Source organism: Vespa velutina, chromosome 4, assembly GCF_912470025.1.
Source record: "Vespa velutina chromosome 4, iVesVel2.1, whole genome shotgun sequence".
Lineage (NCBI taxonomy): Eukaryota > Metazoa > Arthropoda > Insecta > Hymenoptera > Vespidae > Vespa > Vespa velutina.
The window spans coordinates 10,366,416-10,389,540 of NC_062191.1; the positions used below are offsets into that span (position 1 = coordinate 10,366,416).

The 23,125-nt window shown below is 30.4% G+C and overlaps 4 protein-coding genes across 9 annotated transcripts in view; 1 reads left to right on the forward strand and 3 right to left on the reverse strand.

Moving 5' to 3' along the window:
* Positions 1-8,722, reverse strand: part of LOC124948942 (rap1 GTPase-activating protein 1) — a 112,599-nt gene extending 103,877 nt beyond the window's left edge. The window contains exon 1 of one of the 2 annotated variants that reach the window (XM_047493304.1): positions 8,112-8,722. In XM_047493304.1, the coding sequence (XP_047349260.1) occupies positions 8,112-8,506 (395 nt within the window). In that variant the 5' untranslated portion in view covers positions 8,507-8,722. The remainder of the gene's footprint in view (positions 1-8,111) is intronic. The other variant, XM_047493308.1, reaches the window with a different exon arrangement.
* A 381-nt stretch (positions 8,723-9,103) lies between these two features.
* Positions 9,104-12,531, reverse strand: LOC124948950 (cytochrome c). The gene is made up of 4 exons (XM_047493325.1): positions 12,375-12,531; positions 10,111-10,163; positions 9,805-9,946; positions 9,104-9,727 (listed from the first exon to the last, which is right to left on the reverse strand). Exons 2-4 carry the CDS (start codon positions 10,147-10,149, stop codon positions 9,582-9,584), a joined length of 327 nt encoding a protein of 108 aa, XP_047349281.1. The 5' UTR covers positions 10,150-10,163; positions 12,375-12,531; the 3' UTR covers positions 9,104-9,581.
* Positions 12,532-14,805: 2,274 nt separating this feature from the next.
* Positions 14,806-19,047, forward strand: LOC124948945 (eEF1A lysine and N-terminal methyltransferase homolog). 2 transcript variants are annotated; one of them, XM_047493319.1, is made up of 8 exons: positions 14,806-15,185; positions 15,257-15,379; positions 15,444-15,660; positions 15,750-15,968; positions 16,063-16,322; positions 16,423-16,787; positions 16,849-17,030; positions 17,162-19,047. In XM_047493319.1, exons 1-8 carry the CDS (start codon positions 15,094-15,096, stop codon positions 17,708-17,710), a joined length of 2,007 nt encoding a protein of 668 aa, XP_047349275.1. In that variant the 5' UTR covers positions 14,806-15,093; the 3' UTR covers positions 17,711-19,047. The 2 variants fall into 2 exon arrangements, with proteins under 2 accessions (XP_047349275.1, XP_047349276.1); XM_047493320.1 differs by having other exon boundaries at positions 15,168-15,185; positions 15,257-15,351.
* Positions 19,048-19,437: 390 nt separating this feature from the next.
* LOC124948944 (hemicentin-2-like) overlaps positions 19,438-23,125 on the reverse strand; it is a 260,665-nt gene continuing 256,977 nt past the window's right edge. For all 4 annotated transcript variants that reach the window (XM_047493314.1, XM_047493315.1, XM_047493316.1 and 1 more), the window contains one exon: positions 19,438-21,864. In XM_047493314.1, coding sequence (XP_047349270.1) covers positions 21,787-21,864 — 78 coding nt within the window. In that variant the 3' untranslated portion in view covers positions 19,438-21,786. The remainder of the gene's footprint in view (positions 21,865-23,125) is intronic.

Here is a 23,125-nt window from a genome sequence, read left to right on the forward strand (position 1 = left end):
CGAAATCTTTACTAAAGAAGCTCGTTAATTTTCTTAAATAGAATTCGACACATATGTATGTATAATATGTGTACGATACGTGAGTATCGTAACGTAAAGGAAGAGAGAGAAAGAGAGAGAGAGAGAGAGAGATAGAGAAAAGAAAACAAGTAGAAAAAGAAAAAGAAAAAAAAGACGAGTTACGAAAGAAAGTGCGACGTAACGAGTAAAAAGTCATTAGACGTCATTATAATATATTCTTCATCGAATAGACATCGAGACTCGTGATAGGACTAAGGAGAAATACAGAGAGAGAGAGAGAGAGATAGAGAGAGAGAGAGAGAGAGACAGACAGACAGACAGACAGATAGACAGATAGAAAGAGAGAGAAATAGAAAATCGCGAGAGAGCGTCGTTTTCTTCGTGTCATTAGGCGAATGTTACGTAAGTAAAGGTATTCCCCCGCGATTTAGAGAGGAGATGTTGGAGTCAAAGAATGCGCTGAGATCATTATCCATTATAAAATCTTTAGAGATCTTGTCATCTTTGCGTTCTTTCGTCCTGTCAGGTAGCCATTTTGAATTTTCCACTCCGTTGCGAATGTGAACCGCACGAAGGAGCATATTAAAGCACGCGTACTATACTTAACTCTTCTCGAATGACTCACTTTCGCTCGCTATCATTTCCACCATCTCCTTCACCTTTTTTACCTCCTCCTACTCCTCCTACTTCTCTACCTCCTCCTACTCCTCCATCTCTTTCGTATTTTTCTCCAATGATTTTTTACTTCTTACCTAATTACACCTTCACACTCGGTATACCTTTATATGGTTCTCGTTCAACGCGATCGAATTTGTTTTTTTTTTTTTTTATTCCTTTTGTTTGTTCGTTCGTTCGTTTATTTTTTCTTTTTTTTTTTTTTCTACTCTTTCCTCTCAAGCTCTCCCACGAAGTTCTTTTCTCGTACGGAACATACCTTCGTCGCATTTTTTCTTCATCTCCACGAAAAAAGATTGGCTTAGGATAGAGCTCACCCATCGCGCCGATAAAGCAAACAATTTTATTTCTCGAAACTTGCCACCTTATGATAAAATATATTCGCATAACGATTCAACGTGGTAACATTGCTTAAAGATTAATAATAATAATAATAATTATTATTATTATTATTATAATTATAATAATAATATCGATAATTAATAATAATTAATAATGATAATAATGATAATAATAATAAACGATGAAGATGATCATGGCGATAGTAACGACGATGAAGATAAATAAACATAGAGGGAATAGAAGTTACGCGTAAATTCGAATCTTATTAGATACCTGAAGCATGCGCGCTTTTTTTCTTTTCTGTTCCATTTTCTTTTCTCCTTTTTCTTTTTTTATCCGATGTAAAAAAAAGATGGATTTGGTATCTTATCGTCTTTCGTAAGAGAATTGGAATGTTCGATAAAAAATAGATGATTGTTTGGACAAATCGTGTATCTAGGTTAGGCAGAAGATCGTTTGAACGATTAAGCAGATTAAACGAGAATAAAGATTGAGGCATCGAGCGTTTGAGGGTAGGGAAAGGGTGAAAAAAGAAAGAAAAAAAAAATGAGAAAAAAGTACCCTGGAAAGAAGAAAGAAGAAAAAAAAAAGAAAGGGGTGGCAGGAGGAGGATCTTCGATTTGGAAGCTGACTAATCAACGACTGCGATCGATCAATCAACGAACCGAGAATTTCTGACTGATCTTTTTTCTATTTATACCCGTTATAACAGGAGTAAACGTGTTACTCCGTGTTCAACAGTAACAGTGGTAGTAGTGGTAGTTATAGTAGTAGTAATAGTAGTAGTAGTAATAGTATTACTATAGTAGTAGTAGTAATAGTGGTAATAGTAGTAGTAGGCGTGCTCGTAACTAGTACACCGCCCGTGGCTGTTAACACGTAATTGCGTAACGCACTATGATCGAGCAACGGTCGTCTCTACGTTAAAGATTTCGCCTTAGAGAAGAAGATAAAATGAAGATAGAAAATATTAGGGAATCAAAAGAAACGATTAGAAGAGATTGAGATAGAGTATGGTAAGGTGGGGATGGAAGGGGGCAAGGGTACATCGGCCAAAATCGCAATGCGACAAATTAGAAATCTTTTTTCTCACTCTCTCTTTCTCACAATCTCACTCTCACTCTCTTTCTCTCTCTCTCTCTCTCTCTCTCTCTCTCTCTCTCTCACACATACACTCTCTCTTTCTTTCTCGCTCTCTCTTTATCTCTTTCTATCTATCTGTCGCTCTTGTTACATCTTCGTTAAAACTCTGTTTTGTTAAAATATCTCTAAATACGATCCAAAAAACTCGATAGGATCGTGACAAAGTGTATATCGGCTGACAATTATTGCCGCTGCTGCTGCTGCTGCTGCTGCTGCTATTGCTGCTGCTGCTGCTGCTGCTGCTGCTGCTGCTATGGCTGCTATGGCTGCTGCTGCTACTGCTGCTGCTGCGACGTCACGTAAGCCGATTCGTTCCTAGCAGCCAACCTGATGTAACATCGAGGCCAACCGAAAGACACGCATCCAGGCAAACATGCCGCTCGACGGTGAGCGACAAATCGTCCTTCTAGCGAGAGAACTCGACGATGAAGAACCGTTGTTTTTCGGATTATCCATTGACGCCATCGAGCTACGTTGATTAGTCTCACGATTCGGTGTCAATTCAACCGAACCAACCTCACTCTCCGACTTTCTTTCCTTTTGCTGCTGCTGCTGCGGTGAGTACTTCATACCTGAAGCGGAAGAAGCGATTTAACAGCCGTTCCCAATGTCCTTACACGGTTATTATTATCTCTCTCTCTCTCTCTCTCTCTCTCTCTCTCTCTCTCTCTCTCTCTCTCTCTGTCTCTTTATCTCTGTTTCTCTCTATCTTCGTCTCTCTTTGTGTTTCTGTGTGTTTGACTATGTGTGTATAATTTGCACTCTTCACCCAGCAACTGTATTGACGCAAGTGTATTAGCGTCATTGAAATTTTCGAGCCTAGACTATCGTACTTTCTAATTATAATTCTTTGATCTATTTTTTACATCTAAGATATAAATATGGATATAAAGGAAAAAGATATAAATTCGATGAAGGATTCAACATAGTAACATTTAAGTACCTCGTTGTTGATCGTTTCCTCCTTTCTCTTAATCTTCTCTCTCTCTCTCTCTCTCTCTCTCTCTCTCTCTCTTTCTCTATTTCTCTCCTTCTCTCTTTCTTTCCCTCCCGATGAACTTAATTTCTCTATTTACTTGTATTTACTTTGCGATCACGGAAATACGAAAAGTCACGGATCAATTTGATTTGTCGGCTTGAATGAAATAATAATAGTTATTTCCATCTAACGATCCAAGAAAATTTTCCTCAACAGTGGTTGCTCGTATTAAAAATACATCAAATCGTAGAGGGTTAAGATAATCGATATTACTGTAGGTAATGTCAGGTATGAACGTATATATGTACTTATGTATTTACGTACTTAGTTATTTAGATACAATGACAGATAAAACGGAAAGAATTAATAAAAAAATGAAACGAAAAAAATGAAAGAAAAGAAAATGAAAAAACCAAATAGATCATTCCTCGACTTGCAAAGATTTTTATTTAAAATAAAACTACATAATAATGAAAGTTTATCATTACTATTAAATGTCATTGCTTGGATTAAATAATTGACAACGATTTCCAAGTATTGTTTTCTCTTTTAAAAAAAGGATATCTAACCAACGTCTCGAGTATCCAACTACTTTGCGATCTATTTTATAATCCTATTATAATCTGACATACTAACGAGATTTTCTCACGTGTCGTCGTATTACTTTTTTCTTTCTCTTTGTTTTCATTTTAATTTTTTTTCCTTTTTACTTTACCTTCAAAATGTCTAACCTAATCGTGCGTATCTTCGAAGAAAATAGAATACGCGTTTTATTTGTTAAAACCAAAAGATCCACGAGTTAATCACATTTTCAATTATGTTCGTAAACCTAATCGTCGAGAGCTTTCCTTTCAATTGAAATTCCTACGAAGCTATTGATCTCCATCACGGATTGCCCTTCCTTCCTTCCTTTTGATATTTTTTTTTCCTTTTTTTTTTTTTTTTAATTCGAACACAGTGTCCCGTTTCACCCTCGACTTTGTTTATCCATACGTATGTACAATATGTACTTTAAATACATAGATACGTGTATTACCGGACGCCCATTCGGTCAAGGTCGATGCGAATAACGCGTTATGAAATGATACGACGACTCTTGGCGGCAAGTAAAAGAAAAAAAAAAAAGGAAAAAAATAAATAAACAATGAAAGAAACCCGACACCTCGGCCTTTTCTGTGTATCGAGTTTCAAAAATTGTGAAAAATAAAGATAAGAGGAACAAAATTAAATAAACAAAAAATCTCGTATTATTATTATTATTATTATTATTATTATTATTACGAGAGCGATTATAAGAAACAGCTGATTGATTGATTTGTTGCGATCAAAAATGAGACTAATGAATATAAATATTGCTATAATAATGTCGTTTAATCAGTAATACATTTTACGTTTTAGTTTGAATAATGTCGAAAGAGTCGGTATTCCTGTTTCCTGGATTCCAGTCGCGTAGGTGTACTTTGGTGGGCGTTTCGAATCGCGCTGATCGCGTTCCTGAAGCGCACGCGCCTCTTTCGGTCAGCTGATTCCCTAGACCTACTTTTTGCCCGATGATGCAGGCTACGTATGTGTGCGTGTATATATATACGTACACACATCTATACACACATATATATATATATATATATATATATATAGGGGAAAAAAAAGGGGAATAGTAGGAAAAGAGAAAAAAACTGGTGGTAATACATGCATGCGTGATTTTTGTATATCACTAAATTTCTACTAAGTATGTATGTATCTCTGCGCGTGAACCGGGAATCGGCCTGCCCTAAATTTCGTTCGTTGCTCGAGGCCATTTCTTCTTTACCCGATAATATCAAATCCGTGATGTTTGCTATCAGCCCCAGTTAAATGAATTTTATATTGTCGTTTGAAAAGAAAAAAAAAAAAAAGAAAGAAAAAATGCTACGAATACAAATAAGAGATTTGAATTTTGGGCAATTTTTTATTTTCCCTCTTTGTTTTGTTTTTTTTTTCTTTTTAATTAATAATCATAAGAAACAAAATGAACGACGGACGTTAATTGTATACTTTTTTTTGTCGTTTATTCTTCGGCATACATTTATAAATGAAAATAATGTAAAAGAAGAGAAATGTTTAATCGATCGAAAGTATGTATGATGCATAATAATTTAAATTAAAATATAAAAATCGAGACACACGCGTTACGTTTCTGTCACGGTCTATGAAAGATGCAATTACAGGAACGAGCAATTGCCCGCGCAAGGGCAGCGACGCGACACGCACGACGATTATATACATTAAAACATTACCTTCGTTGATCAACGTATATGTACATGTACATATATATATATATATATATATATATATATATATATATATATATACACATATGTATATACATATACACATACGTCCGTTCGGTCTATCGTGAAATAAGTCAATGACGTCTGGCATAGATTACTCGAGCCTATCTAAAATCTATTTAAAGTATCTATCTACATTAACAAAAAAATCTACGTCAAATAAATTTATTGAAATTATCAATGAAAATGATTCGATTAAATCTCAAAGATATTTTAAAAATAATTAGAATAGACGGATGAATTAGGCGCGTATCCGAATAATATAAGTGGAAGAGTCCAACATTGAGAATAAAAGAAAGAAGTTCCATTTTGAAATAGATAGAAATCGATCACTGTCAGACTCGAGAATGATTATATTCATTATTATTATTATTATTATTATTATCATTATTATTATTGGAATCGTCTAGGCTCTCTAGAAATTCAATGTATGTATATATATATATATATATATATATATATATATATATATATGTATGTATGTATGTGTCTATGTATGTATATTATATCTCATACGTTTGAATGAAAAAAAAACAAAAAACAAAAGTGATTTTTCTTTCGTTTTTTCGAGATCAAAAGAGAAAAAACAGAAAGAAAAAGAAAGAGAGAGAGAAAGAGAGAAAAAGAGCGAGAGAGAGAGAGAGAGAGAGAAAAAGAGGGAGAAAAACGAGTAGATAAAAGAGAGAGGAAAGAAAAAAAAGAAAAAGAAAAAAAATATTCGCGGCTTACCTGTTGTTTGCGTACGTGTATTTTCGATTAAATTCCTAGTCGCTCGCTAGAGAAGAACTCTCGTACCAAAGCCCGTTCTACACTGCTCCGAAGCGCTTCGTGTAGTGTGCTTTGTGCGAGGAGAGGAGCTGCGCTCTTGGTACGCGAAAAGAAAGAAAGAGAGAGAGAAAGAGAAGAGAGAGAGAGAGAGAGAGAGAGAGAGAGAGAAAGAGAGAGAAAGAGAGAGAACCGACCTGGTGGGAACGCGTTCCGCAGCGCCGCTTTCCGCAGCGCCGGCGCTGCATCGACCCGACATCTCCCTCGTTTTCCTGCGCGAAGGATTGCTACCTCTTCTTCGACGATTCATTTATACGTCCATTCTGATTCGACACCCACACATACATACATACATTCAAATTTCTTATATATATATATATATATATATATATATATATATATATATATATATATATATATATGTATATATATTGTTCGATTATATTTTCTTGAATCTGTTGAAAATGTTCAACTTAAAATGATGACTGAAGTCTACTCGAATGTCACCAGACAATTGTTGAAAAGTTTAGATTTACTTAAATGTCACATGACATAATGTTGAGAAGTTTAGATTTAATTAGATCTAGAGAGAGAATGTCACGTGACAAGCATCTAAAACTCGAGATCCACTTGAATATTATATGACAATGTTTGACATATTTGAGTTCGGTCACGTGATCAATGTCAAATTTTTGTGATCTACTTGAGTATCATGTGACAAATGTTGAAAAGTTTAGGTCTAATTAGATTTAATGAGAGAATGTCACATGATAAATGTTAAAAACTCGAGATCCATTTAAATATTCTGTGACAACGTTTAACATATTTGAACTCGGTTTTGAACATCACGTGATCAATATGAAATTTTTGTGATCTATTTGAATATTACGTGACAAATATTGATTATTTTTGTTGTCTATTTGAATATCGCGTAATAATATAGAGAAATTTGGAAATCTATTTGGATATTATGCGAAAATATAAAATAAATATTCTGAAATGAATAAAAAGCTCTTTGATAAATCAGAGATTTCTTCCTTATCAATATTATTCATGAAGTAGATATAGCGAATAATCAGAATGTAATATTCTTACGATCGATACGCAATTTTCCCTCTATTTTAGATTTCCAACGACACATATATGCAATATAAACATCGTCAAAGAGGGTTTCCTCTCGTATGAGCTTAATCTCAATGAAGCTAACGGCTAATAGCTAACAGCAACTAATACCAGTAGCAACAGCAGCAGCAGCAACAGCAACAGCAGCAGGTTGGCCTGTTAAAGATGCGATAAAAGTTATCTTACTCCGACAACCCAGTAATCGGTAATCGACTATATTTCTAGCCTTTAGAATTTTTCTTTTTAATTATCTCTATGACATAAGTGTGATTAGATTTGTGAATGCTTGCACTTCACGAAATAAAAAGTCATGAGATAAAAAGAAAGAAAAAAAAAAAAAGAAATAAATAAAGTAAAGCGTATTCTTTCGACCAATGAAAAGAAATTTCGAGTTGTTAATCATTTCTGATTATTATTATCATTTGAAAAATTGAAACGAGTAAATTATATCGTTAGAAATAAATCGAAACGACATTAACGTCCTTTTCAATTTCCATTTGTATCTTAGCGTATTATGATTAGTTAAGATTTATAGTTTTTTCCTTTTTCTCTTTATTCTTGTATTTCAATAATACTATTTCAAATAGAGTTAGAAACTATTGTAGTTACGACCTAATTCATAATCGTTTAAACGTAGATAAAAATGTGATGAATTTTTCTTTTTCATTTTTTATTTTTTTTATTTTTTTTTTTTTTAACGATGCCAAAAAATTATAATTAAGATATTCACTTACCCATTGCTAGTGTTCCATATTGGAGAGTAAGAATTTTTCGAACTGCTAGGACTCATTTCTGGTGAATCTGAAAATGTTTCGTTCGTCGTTGATTTTGTTGGCGAAAATAAGGAAAATCCACTTTCAGAGGATTGCGAGGAGGATGTACTGTTTTTGTTTTTGCGAAAATGAATATGCCAGGAATGTCTCGATTTGACGATAGGACTCACGCTAAGGTTACTACTCGATCTTTGAGAATCGCAAAACCCCGAAGGACTTTTAGGACTACGTAGAGAATTTGAACTAAAGACGCGAGTCAAATGAAGTCTCAACGACTTTTTTTCTTCTTTTCGTAAAACGTAAGAGGCACTATCCTCCGAATTATCCGCCGACGAGGAAAGATGATCACTTTCCATGATTGATTAATATGAAATTCGAAGGTTTTCCTTTTTTCTTTTTCTTTTTAGAAAAATATTATGAGCACACGCGTTATCGTAAAACGACAAGTTACGACTAAATGAAATTTTTTTCTTTTTCCCCAGTAAAGGATTCAGTTTAACCAATTCGTGTATAAACCAAGATTAGTTTCCTACCGCTTTAACCGCATCCTTCCTCATTCGTGTCTTATCGTTCGAAAGATCTAGTTAAATGGTCGCCATATAGTCTTATTAAAAAACTAAGTCTTATTAAAATGATTACGACGTAATAGAAAATCGAAAAGTGTATTCGCATCATTCATCTTTCGTAAAACTAATCCTTCACAACTTCAATCAATTTTTTAACATAACCACTTATCCAGCAGTTATAAAACATTTTTACGACACCGCTGGATGAAAAATTAAAAGAGGAAGATATGTTATTTTATCGAAGAGAAGATCTATTAATGATCACGTGTCTCAGTGAAATTACGATTTATCGTACTTCATCATATTATAAATGTCGACATAGTTATGCCTTACCAAGTGTAAGGGGTTAATTAAAAGGACATTTGTAAAAAAAAAATTTAAAGACCATTACAAATTTATCATCGAATCTGTATTCTGACGTTGGTACGTTGTACAGAGAAGACAAACATTAGTCGAATGATTCGATCGGTACAATGATAATAAATAATTACGGTGTACGATTAGCAAATGGCTCAGCCATCTGTGACACGAGCACCGGAATATCTTCGTGAATGAAGAAATGGGGCTAGTTCTAGCCAAGCCCCTTTGTCAATGTACATAGTTACAACACTGTATACCTACTTATTAACAATAATAACAATTCATCACTATTTAAATATCGAGAAAACGCTTTTCTTTCTTTTGTTGTTGTTGTTGTTTTTTTTTTTTAGTGGCAGAAGGAGGAGAGTTGTTAAAAATGAATTTTAATGAAATGTGAGATAAACGTACGCAAGAATGAAGATGATAATCGTACTAAGATATCTTGCGTGACATTCAACCCGCACGAGAATTTGTTTTTCACCACCTTCGACATGGCACAGCGATTTTATTTCGATGCTTGTTCTAAATAAGCGATTAAATCTCCACGTTCTTGTGGTTTCTTCAAACCGGCGAACACCATTTTCGTGCCGGGAATGTATTTCTTTGGATTTTCCAAATATTCGAACAACGTATCCTTATTCCAAGTGATACCTGAGAAAATAAATATGATTAGAAATAAAGGTTAAATATATGAACGGAATAAAATTGAAAATGTTCAATGAATATACCTTTAGCCTTGTTAGCATCCGTGTATGCAAAACCGGGCGCCTGGCCAGTTTTCCTACCGATCAGACCGTGTAAATTAGGACCTACTTTATGTTTGCCGCCAGCTTCTATCGTGTGACATTGTGAACATTTCTGTACGAAGATCTAAAAATATCAATCAATATAATAAACTATTCTTTATGAATAAATAATACTAATTATATATAATAAATAAATATATATAATATTAATTATAATAAAATTAATAATAACAATACTACAAATAAATGATCATCATTTATATATATATATATATATATATATCTCACCTTCTTTCCCTTTTCTGGATCACCTGCTGGTACACCCATAGTTCTTGCTTCGACTAAAACGATAAAAAAAAATAATAATAAATAATAATAAAATAATAATAAAATTAAAATAATTCCAATTAAAAAAGAAATATTTCTAAACGATTTATAAATAATCATGGTAATAATTCTCAACAGTGTATTATATAATTCTCAACATGGTAATAATTATAACAGTGTCTTATCTTATAGTCTATATAAATTTATAGACTACTTATGATCGTAACTACTCATACATATGTATATGTATTACGTATTCGTGATTATGACGTCGTAGTGGTTACGTAGAGAAATAATCGAGGAGATCATTATAACGCTTGCGTCATCAAAAGGCGTTTACTCTGAACGATTTTTGTCACGAGCACGATTATTCGAAGCATTGAATCATTTTATAATAATCATTTGTCATTTATAAAACGCGAAAGGACGTAAATAAAAAAAAAAAAAAAAAAAAAAACAGAAGAAAAAATATAATAACAATTCGTTCTTTCTCAAATGTTCTATTCTTATTGTAAAATAAAATCGCACGATCATATGAAAATGAACGCGAGCCAAACTTGGCGCTCTGTTAAACGAGAGAGGGGAAAAAAACATGGCGATCACTACTATCGTTGTAGTATTATTCGATAAATCATCCTATTTGTTTGTTTGTATTTTTTTTTCTTCCTTCTTTCATTCAGTTTGATTCATTGAAAAATAAAAAAACAACAATTAATCATGTGAATTACGATATAACCTGTACATAAGTGGACGTACACTCACGTATATGGATATGTACATAACTTATTTCACACGTTTCGTCTAATGTTTCTCAGGATTATCTAATATTTGCATTTCGATAAAAAAAAAAAAAAAAAAAAAAAAAAAAAAAAAAAAAAAAAAAAAAAAAAAAAAAAAAAACGTTTGAAAAATGTCGAGATATTTAATAAATCGATGCGCCTGCGCTTGTACGTCCTTTTTATCACGTCCTTTGTATCGACACAATACGGAAGCGTTCAATCACAGATGGTTTGATTAGAGTAGTTCGATGATCACAAAGAAAGGAAAAAAGAAAAAAAAATAATAAAAATCAAAATTCGATTGTAATAAAACCCGCTTACCAGATAAATAACGAGCACAGATTATCAATCCTTGATAGATAAGAGGAATAGGAAAATATTACCTGCTCTTAACATTTCTAATAACTTTTTAATCTCTCAATCGATCATAATTATTACTTATATATGTATATATATATATATATATATATATATATATATATATATATATATATAACCAAAACCTTTATATAATCTATAATGTTTATTTGAATTTATATTTAAAAGGGAATTTTAAAAAGCAATTTATATTATTTCATCACATTTCTCGACTTTTTGTTTTACAAATGTGTAGTTAATCGATTAAATGAGCAGCTCATATATGTGTTTGATAGTAAGTGGAATAAAATTTATTATCGATTTTTTCTCCCATAATTTTATCAACGATATATAACCTCGTGGAAAACTTTTCACGTAACATCGTCGTTTCGTAATAAAAAAATCCAAATGTATAAAATAGATTATATTTCTTAACGATATATACTTTAGAGCATAGTATTCTATATCTCTCTTTTACATCAGTTTATAAATAAAATGATGAAAATATCTGAAGTAATATGTATGAAATGCCTTGTAAAAATGATAGAATAGAAAAGGTGAAACAAAAGTGTATCGAGAGTTACCAAAAGTGTAACCCTCTACAACGAATCTAAATGCAAAAATGAAGTACAGTAGGGTACTGGTTCAGGGCCGAGTTATATAACTTCACTCGTCTTTAGGTACATATATATATATATATATATATATAGTAAGTATATATATATGTACTTACATATATATGCATATGTATATATATATATATATATATATATATATATATATATATATGTTTGACAAAGAAGATACGTAACAGTTTGTACATTCGATGAAATCGAAATAGCACGAATTTGAAGAATGGCGTCAGTTATATATTTCTTATATTCACGATCAAACTACACGTGGTAATATATCATGTCTGTCGATGGCAAAAATTATAAATTTTTATTTATTTCATTGATATTAGTAGCGCAAAAAGAATTCTATTAGAACTTATTTCGATAAAGGGAATATGATGACGCGTAAAATATCAGTCAATCGATCGAATGAAATCCACTTTAATAATTGAAGAAAATTATTTATTTGACTTACTTTGTTAGATATGCTCGTACTTCTTCAGTAACAGGGAAGGACAAGAATCAACCGTTCGCTGACCGCGAATAGATGCTTCGATCGATGAATAAACCACCAGTGATACGTGCGAGCTTGTGTTCCAAAGTATTTCAATGGCTGACGCAACAGTACATTTAGGACGTTGTTACGAAACTGTGTTCATAGATGTCGCCTTGGTGACATGAACGATCATTGGTAAATCGTCCAGCGCGAAATAGAAGTCATTTCGAAGAAAGGTTATGTTTCTTCTATTTGGAAATCTTTTTGAGAAAAATAAAAAGAAAAAGAAAATACAAATAAAACAAACTTAAGCTTTATATTTACAAAAATAATTTATCAAAGGATTCATACTTATATTTATTTTTTTTCCTTTCTTTTTTTTTTTATATCGTCTTGAAAATTTTACGCGAACGTGGATTTGTCGATGTTTTTGTTCTGTGTAATTTTTCAATATCAAATAGAGTTTTATTCTTTAAGATATTTATTCACATGCGCTGATGTAAGACGTAATACGTAAGCAGTAGTATGTAAGCGGTATGACACATGACAAACATAAGACATACATTTCGACCAATCACAGTCATCGTCAAAGAAATTGCGCGAAAATACAATTCTTATGTGTCAAATGTTGTTTGTTGCATCTTTTCGTTTTTTTTATTGAATTTTTATTTTATAAAAACATAAAACACAATGCTTTTGATAATTTCAATCGCAATGTACAGATACATAACCTCAAAATTTCTATACTTTTACCGCATTGCATTTATAAAATTTTAAATATCGAAATTAAATGTGAGAAGGTATGTGTTTGGTTGAACGTAAAACTTTTAGCCGTGAGAATTTCATCCGTAAAAGAGGAAATAGTCGAACCTGATTGGTGAATTTTTTTACAGCTTATGTATTACGTTTTACGTCGATTCGCATGTAAAGCCTTTTAAGGGAATTTTCTTCTTATAGGTTTGCAAGGATTTACGTCATGAATTCTTATGATCACAATTCTTATTCGATTTTGATAATCAAGGACTCATTCAAGAGATTAAGATTTTCTACATGTAACGATTATCTCTAATTATTGAAAAATGTTATTCCCTTTGCAAAAATGACGTCTAAAAATAGGTAAATTTAATTGATCGAATTATTTTGAAGAAACGAATAGACTATAGTTCGTTAAACAATTATTTTTATAATGAATAAATTTATCTATTAGTGATAATTATCATCCAAAATAACATAATGTTTATGCCAATTTAATATTAATATTTCATTTAATGTTCGTACTGTTGTTATATCGATATATATTATTCCATTATTTACATGTACACATGCATAGAAATTTATTATTATAACGATCGAATTTGCAAAATGATGTTTATGAGAAACTATATCTTGATGTATGACAAAGATATGATTGTAATCAGTTTTTAGCTACGATCTCATTTTTCTTTTTGAATTTTTGAAAAATCTTGAAGAAGTCCAAGGGTTTCTATAGTTCCATCAATCAGACCTCATTGTTATTTTACAATTAATTATATAAACTTTTATCAAATCTTGGCAATAATTTTTTCTTCAAGAATTTATCCTTTCCTTTTCCCATTTACAAAAATTTATATCCTATATATACACATGTGTATCTATATGGAATCGTGATTACAACGTATAATAAATACAATAAGAGAAATGATCTCCATTTGTCACTTTACTGTGTATATGTTATCTCCTCATGGCTATACAAGTATCATCGATAACCAATGACATAATGCACGATACCATAAATTTATTGCTACCTTTTTGTTTCGTCAGTAAAATGACGAAAAAAAGAAAAACGAACAATAGCGATATTTTTTGCAACGGGACGTAAATATATAATCATGTATTAATTTCTTTTACAATATTCAACTATTACAAATATTAATTGTTAATAATATTATACAAGATTAATATAATTAATTATATTAACAATATTATTAATATTGAAATAATAAAATGTAAATATTTCTATAAGTTTCTTTTATAATATTAATTATCAATTAATTATTAATACTATTAATATTACCGGACGTAAATATATACATATATAAATATATATATATATATATAAATATAATATTATATAAAAATATATATATATTTGCGAAAAAAGTAACACATGTAAGGTTATTCGAGTATGAATAAAGTATCAATATCTATCTTTAAAATGTTCGTTTCGCTTCTCGGAATACATATTTGCTTTGTACAAGCTCTTTTGTAAAAATTGATGATTATATATCGTCTGATATCTCATTGTTTGCTCAATTTTTTAATTTATGTTTGACGACACGTGAACTGCATAATGTACTTACCTATACAATCATACATACCGAAAGAAGGTTCCTAACGAAGGTTTTTAATTCACTTTTTTTCCGCACTCGTCGCTGAAGTCACATAAATCTCGAGTCATATTGAGCGAACTCTGTGATCGTATTTCCTGAGCTTTATGATTGTTTTTTTATTATTTACAAGTGTTTAAAAAATTCGGAAACGCGAGAAAATTCATATTTTTTCAGAAATATTTTTACAGAAATATTTAAAGAAATTTATATCTCATTTTCCGCCATTTCGTATTCTTTAATATTTGATATCAAAGTAATGAAGTAACGTGAAATTAAATGCCGATAAATTTTAGATTAAATGTGAATGTGCGAATATTATTTGGAAGATCATGAATCTTTTACCTAAAACTCATGATGAATTTAGTCAACCAGAATATTGGAATACGTTTTTCAAAAAATGTGGCAAGAAAAGTTTCGAGTGGTTAGTTCTTGTCAATCAAATTTGTTATATTTTTTGTTATCTATCATTTCTTTCATATATTTATATTTTAGGTATGGAGAATATTCAGAATTATGTGATATTTTGATTAAATATATCAAAATAAAAGATGATATATTAGTCGTTGGATGTGGTAATTCCACTCTCAGTATGTCGCTTTACGATGTCGGATATCGGTTGGTATTTAAATTTTTCTTAGCATTACAGATAGTTACAATTATTTACTTTTTCTTTTTACAGAAATATTATTAATATAGATGTGTCAGAGGTTGTTATTAAACAAATGCAAAACATTAATAAGAATGATAAGCCAGATTTAATATATGAACAAATGGATGCTACGCAAATGACATATCCAGATGAAAAATTTAGCGTTATATTGGATAAAGGTACCTTAGATGCTTTAATGCCAAATGTAAAGGAAGATACAATATCTATTATTGATAAGTATTTTAAGGTAATATACGTGAGAAAAAATGATATGTATGAATGATATGAAATAAATTCATTTATGTAAATATTTATAAATGTAAAAATATCTTCTAGGAAATCATACGTGTCTTACGTAATGGTGGAAGATACATTTGTATTAGTTTGCTTCAAGAACATATTCTAAGGAAAATTTTGTCATATTTCACTGCTAATAATTTCATGATACGTGTGACACGATGTCATAAAACCGAAGAAAAAGCTAAACAAGAGGAAGGGAGTTCTATCCCAGTATTTGTTGTTGTAGCAACCAAATTTATAAAATTAACAGAGTCGGTGGGTATGACAAAGATTATATATACTTCTTATATTAATTTAGCTAAACCAATTTAACTCTTTATATTGTCAATGGTTACTTTTATCTTAACAGATTCTTGAAATTGCATTAACTGATGGAAAACCTGAAAGAGTATCCTCCACAGATACTGTAATATCTGCGGTATTATCGGTTCAACAATCAGCCTTAATATGTAATTGCCTTGATAAAAGAAGTATATCTGATGTAGGAGAAATTTGTTTAGATTTACATAGAGTGGGTGATAAGTATCCTCGATATACAGTTTATGTACTTGACCAACCTCGTGCTAAAGGAGCAAAATCATATGCTGCGTTTATAGTACCACAAGGAAAGTAAGGATAATGTTCTATTAACGTATAAGTAAGAAATAAAAAAGATTAAAAATGCAAAATTTCATAATCTATATAAAATGACATGTTACTCTTTTAATAGGGAAACAGATTGGTTGTTTAGTACCAAAGAAGGAAGGCAACAGATACTGCAGAGTACACGACGGGATAGACTTACTATCGTTACTCTTCGACGAGAACATAAATTTGAAAGTTGGGATGCTGTAAAAACTGAACTTGGAGATTGTGTACGCAATTTAGCTCCATCAGCTTTACCCGATAAGAGTCACATTCCTTATTTATCTTTAGATACAGACATAGGTGCTCGCACAATTTGTTTTGAAGGTGAAAGCAAAATTAGTGGTTCTTTTGTCGTTGAAGAAACCGAAGAGGATGAACATACACTGCGAAGACTAATTTTTTTAAATAATCCATACGTGATACAGAGCGAAGCACGTTTAAAAGAAGGTATAACTCTGTGATACAATAAATAAGTTATAAACTATATTAAGAAATATTATATTTTCAGTAAAGTCCAGACGAGGTAAAAAAAAGAAAGTAATAGATAATGGATTTTTGGCTTGCAAACATCACGTATATATGAGCATAGGTGTTTCTATGATATTAGATTCTACAAATTTTAATGAAATCATGATCATAGGTCTTGGTGGTGGAGGCTTGTGTACATTTCTATATCATTGTTTTTCAAATGTATGGTATATTATTTAAAAAAAAAAAAAAAAAAAAAAAAAAAAAAGAAAAAAAAAAGAAAAAAAAACAGCATTAATTATATTTCAATCTCATTGATAGAATTTTAAAAAAAATCTTTCTTTGCGTTGTAGTTAAAAATCACAACTGTTGAGATCGACGAGGCTATTCTTAAAGTGGCAGTTGAACATTTTGGCCTTACTTTAGACAATAGAATGCAAGTACAAATCGCAGATGGTATAGAATTTATAAAAAATTCTGCTTCCGAAGGTAAGAAGTACTCGGCTATCCTTTTTGATGTTGATAGCAAGGATACTACCGTTGGAATGAGCTGTCCGCCTAAACAATTTCTTGAAATAGATTTGTTAAAAATGATAGCCTCCTGTTTAACAGAGAATGGTCTATTTATTTTGAATTTAGTTAGCAGAGACAGTACTCTTAAACAAAAAGCTAAAGACGATTTAAAATCAATATTTGTATCTGTGGTATCTTATACTCTTCAAGATTATGTAAATGACGTGATCATGTGTTCCATAAATACTCAGGAATCAAAGGAATGGAAAAATAAAATAAAAAAGGCTGTTGTGAATTTGAACGAACAGGCGATTAAAAGGAAAGTGTTTGTCTCGTCGGATGCTTTTGATGTATCGTCGCTTGTTAAGAATTTATCGATAGAATCTTAATACTTAATAGAGTTTGATCAAATATATCAAATAAGTGAATCGTCTCCCGTTGTACATTATTATCAAAAATGTACAAAACTTTTTGTAAATAAATTATATGATACCTCCTGCTATTACGTATATTACGTATTTAAACATAAATGATTGTAATAATAATTGTTATATTAGCATTGGCAAAATTCTTATTTATTTAAATTTATTGAGCACAATTATTCCTTCTTAATTTACATAATTAAACCTATATTAAAAGTCATTAAAAATTATAAGATTTTAATGTTCTTATACATATACGCGTATACACGTGCGTACATCTGTATTTGGTGGTGTAGATTTATATTGAAATTCATTTTGAATACCTATAACGCGTACTAGCAACATATCAAAGTCTTCTTTTATTTATTTATTTATTATTATTTTTTATATTATTATTATTATTATTATTACTATTATTATTATTATTATTATTATTATTATTATTATTATTATTATTATTATTATTATTATTACACTGGGAATACCAATGTTTGATAAAATACTGGGCCTCTCTGATTTTGATGTTAACTACACCAATATCATCTCGATCAAGAAGTAAGGTTTCCAAATCTACTGCTTCTATTATGAATATAAATCACTTTCATATCTCATACGAACGCTTTTAACAACTTCATTTCATCGCATTTAGTTTTGTTATTATTTAAATCTTTCGATAGAATTATAATGATTTTCAATGAATTCTCTCAATAGTTTTAGATTCAGGAACCATTACTTGTTAATTTCATCTTCTACGAGTCGTTTTCTACCATTCTTTTGTTTTGATGTACCTATGAAAAATTAGATAATGCAAATTTTCATTGCATATATGTATGTGTATATATATATATATATATATATACACATATATTCCGATGACCCTGATTAATTTTCGAACATTCACAAAGTTCAAGTAACAAACACATTCTAAACTTTCCATTGCATATTAAATGCACGTGGAAAAAGGGGGAGTGATGCGCGATTAATATGACTCAACATGACAGCGAATAATCTGTACAAGAATTGTCGATCGGTAATTCGAATTAGATTAATGCGATAATCGTTTCAAAATCTACGAAGAAGAAAGATCCTTCGTTATGAAAAGTAAATTTTCGAAGTATTGAAATTTTTAATATTTCTTTTTTAAGACTCGTAAATGAAAAGGAAAAATGTTTTATTTCTTTCTTTTTTTTTTCTTTTTACAATTAAAACAAAAAAAAAAAAAGGAAAGAGAAGCAGAAAGAAGAAGAAATTACATAAGACGATTATCTTCTTATATACGAATAAGATTATTTTTATAACTGTTACATTGTATTGAACGTTTTAATTATTTCCCCACAGCTTCTTTTTTCTCTCTATTATTTTCTTCCTTTCTCTTTCTCTCCCTTTTATTTATTTATTTTTTCTTTCTTTTTGCTTTTTTTTTTTTTTTTTTTTTTTTTTTTTTTTTTTTTTTTAATAATGAAAGAAGGTTAAAAAGTATTAATAGAGAGACGAGAGGCGTCGTATTCATATACTTTCACGCTGAGATATTTTGTCCTTTAGTCTCGGCGTTAAAAGTACCCGTCGACACGACTCTTCCTAAAAATATAATATTTGAATTTCTTAAGTACGAATAAAACTGTTCTTTTATTTATTTATTTATTTTTTGTTCTTCCTTTCTTTCTTCCCGACCGACACATCAATTCTTTGATCGATATCGACGTAATCATTCATACGTCTATATATCTTTTAATAAACGAGAGAATGCTCATAACTGTCGCTTTAAACACGTACTGCGCTAAATTTTATACTATTTAGATGTACAATATAACACTAAAGTTGTTCGAGCAACACCACATTCGAATAATTAATTAATTTATGGCACGTACGAGTAATATACATTCCGCGTGTTACGCTCGTTCACATCTCCTTTTTATTTAATTATTTATTTATTTAATCATTCTTATACTCCTTACACGATTTGTCGATTTGTTTTTGTATATTTGTTTCCGTCTCTTTCTTTTTTCTCTTTCTCTTCCTCCCTTTCCCTCTCTCTCTCTTTCTCTCTCTCTCTCTCTCCTCTCTTTCTTTCTTTCTTTCATTTTTCAGTCTTCTTGACAAATTGTGCAAATTGCAACGAAATTGATGAGTACTTTAATGGTTTTATAACCATTCATCGTCTTGTCGTTTCACGATTATAACTCGATATATCTGTAAATTGTTATTTGATGGCGTTTAACGAGCGTATCCTTTATATCACATAATGGCGAATTATTTGAGGTGCAGAAAAATAAGAAGAAACATGCATTCTTTTTTGCATTCAAAATGTCCGAAAGTCAAGACTCGAATCAACGATATCTAATATCGAGAAGTCAAATTCTTTCATAAATTTATTTTCTCCTTTAACAATAAATAATATATATATATATATATATGTATATGTATATTTATAGCAACAAGAAAGATTAGCCTTGATTTGTTTAAACTTGATTTTAATTATTTTATCGCAAAGTTTTGAAAAACCGAAAGAGATATTTCGCGATAAAATACTTTCAACGATATTAATGCAAATTTTTCTTTCGAATATTTACGACGATGAAATAAAAAATTATTGTTCTTCTTAGATATTATTCGTTAACGACAGAGGCGTATAAACTATGCCTAGGTGTTAACGCGGAGGTCGCGACAATTCCCTTATTTCCCTCCTACTTTACCCACCATCTCCAATATATTCATATTATACCAATCGTTTCTTATCTCTTTTCTAAATAATATTACGACTTTGCTTCTTTCCAATTTATTTCTTATCGAGGTTTCTCGATATTAATTTCCTTCAACAAATATTATTTTTCTTAGCTTTTTTGGATCTTCTCTCCTTTCCTCTTCCCATAGTATTGACACATCCTAGAGCACTAGAGAATCTATTCGTTCTATATTTGATACGCCTCTGGTTTACGATTAGATTATTTTGAATTAAATTCGCTTTCCTTTTTTTCCTTTCTTCTTTTTTTCTCTTTTTTCTTTTGCTTCTTATCTTTATTTTTAATTATTCGCTTGTAATCTATGTTTTCTGAACATCGATAGATTTATATATTTATATTTTTTGTTTTTTTCTTTCTTTCTTTCATTTTTTCTTTTTTTTTTTTTTTATTCTTTAGTATGTATCGATAAGAGAAAGAAACAACATAGGAAATCAGTCATACTTTTTAATCAAACCGATCGTCTCGTGTTTCTTTTCTTTAGATTCTCGACGTTTCGTACGACATGTCGACATACGGACGGCTGGAAAAAGAAGCTCGTTTCAAAATGATTGACTATATACACATATACATACGCACACACATACACACACACACACACACAGACATATATATGTATATGTATATGTATATGTATATGTATATGTATATATATATGTATATATGCATATTTTTTCGTTATATTCATTTCTATACTTCGCGTCTATGATTTACTTTTTTGAATAAATCAATCTCTTCTAAAAAATCAATTCGATATATACTTGGACAAATAATAACATTAAATATTATAATAATATTTAATTTTCTAATTGTTTTTGTGGTATTTGAATTCTTATTGAATTAAATTTTTCGTTTCAGGATAGTATTAAAAGCAATTAAATTGTATTTGTGGTTCGATAATTTTGATAGTAAAAATGGCGTCCGGCATCCATATTGAAGATACTATTGTCTATTTTTTATTGAACAGACGCATATTTTTTTTCGTCTATTTCTCTTTTTTTTCTTTTTCTTAATTTCGATAATTATAAAAATATAAAGAAGAAAAAAAGAAAAGAAAAGAGTAATCATTTCTGTGATTAAGTGTAGAAATTTTCTAGTGCTAGCTTTTTCCATTACTTTCATCGTTCGTCGTCGTCGTCGATATAGTCTTTTTGTCTCTATAAGGCGCGTCTAAAATTTTTCTAAAATCATTTTTAGAACGCGGCCGAACGTTCAACGCGTACGTAATTCGATGTGTGTCCTTTTTTCGGGTACATTGAGAAACTTTTGGGCTCGATACCAGGTTATAAGCATGCTCGCACGAAATCATGTTGTTGGTGCGTTAATGGGAGGAGGTGTATCGGTTCGCCACATTGAGCTTCCTGATTGGCTGATCGTTGTGATCTGAAAAAAGAAAAAATAAATAAATAATAAGAGATAAATTAGGTAACATCAGTTGCGAAGCCATTCCTTCTTTAGCTAATTAATTTACTTATACATATAGTATATACGTATAGTATATATGTATATATGTTAAGGATTATGTGACTAATAGGTCATTATTTATAATACCCGGCCATTATGAATAATGACTAAAATGACCGCGTTGCCAGATAAATATTGATTATTTTATTAAATTGATCAGACATTATCAACAAGGTTACATTTGAGCAATTTAATTTTTTTTCGGTATGTGTAACGATGAATAAATTTCATCGTTAGATCTGCGATCTTTTAGATAGTTTTCTATAATAAATTTATTACGATGGCCTTATTAATCATTCTGTCTATAACACGAACTAATTAATTATCGCAAACTTATTGACTTCGTTATGTGCTCTCATATTTACATCAATCGCTTATCTAACTTTCGAGTTTTCACGAACATGTCTTTCTCATACTCCTTAAGTTTCTTAACATCACATGGGAAAGTATGAGATTTTTTTTTCCTCGAAATAATATTGAAAACTTCCTTATAAGAGAACATCATAAAGTAGCTAACAAAAGGAAAAAAAAAAAAACAAGAAGAAAAAAAATTAAAATGTCGCAAAAGATAAACTACTCGCTGTATGAATTTATGATTCGATTCTAAACGCAATGTGCTCCTATGACGAAAACCGTGCCGAATAATCATACCATTTCTCTCTTCCCTCCTACTGATTCTAATATTTCGCCACAAAGATTATTATTATTATTATTATTATTATTATTATTATTATTATTATTAATTATTATTATTATTATTATTATTATTATTATTATTATTATTATTATTGTTAATATTATTATTATTTTGTTCGACCAGATGATAGCAATATCCATATTGATTCATCAATATGATGAATTATGATAAACAATGTGAAATTTATATGTAGTACATGATTTTGTTCGCTATTATTCATAATAGCTAGGAATTATAAATAATTTCCCTACTAATAACTCAGTCTATAACATATACTTATATGCAGTAAAGCAGTGTGTGTGTGTGTGTGTGTGTGTGTGTGTGTGTACGTACGCGCACACACACATATATCTTTATATAAAATATCATGATATTAATATCATAATAAAGTATTATAAATATTACATATACGTAGTAATATATGATATATGCATTACACACACATACACATACACACACACACACACACACACACACACACAC

What these genes read in the sequence shown, in the direction of transcription:
- LOC124948950 (XM_047493325.1), bottom strand. Translation starts at nt 10,149, where the DNA reads ATGGGTGTACCAGCAGGTGATCCAGAAAAGGGAAAGAAG. An exon ending in ATCCAGAAAAGGGAAAGAAG is followed by an intron (nt 9,947 to 10,110) that starts GTGAGATATATA and finishes TGATATTTTTAG; the next exon opens with ATCTTCGTACAGAAATGTTC. An exon ending in GGATGCTAACAAGGCTAAAG is followed by an intron (nt 9,728 to 9,804) that starts GTATATTCATTG and finishes TTATTTTCTCAG; the next exon opens with GTATCACTTGGAATAAGGAT.
- LOC124948945 (XM_047493319.1), top strand. Translation starts at nt 15,094, where the DNA reads ATGAATCTTTTACCTAAAACTCATGATGAATTTAGTCAACCAGAATAT. An exon ending in TTATTGATAAGTATTTTAAG is followed by an intron (nt 15,661 to 15,749) that starts GTAATATACGTG and finishes AATATCTTCTAG; the next exon opens with GAAATCATACGTGTCTTACG. An exon ending in CGAAGCACGTTTAAAAGAAG is followed by an intron (nt 16,788 to 16,848) that starts GTATAACTCTGT and finishes TTATATTTTCAG; the next exon opens with TAAAGTCCAGACGAGGTAAA.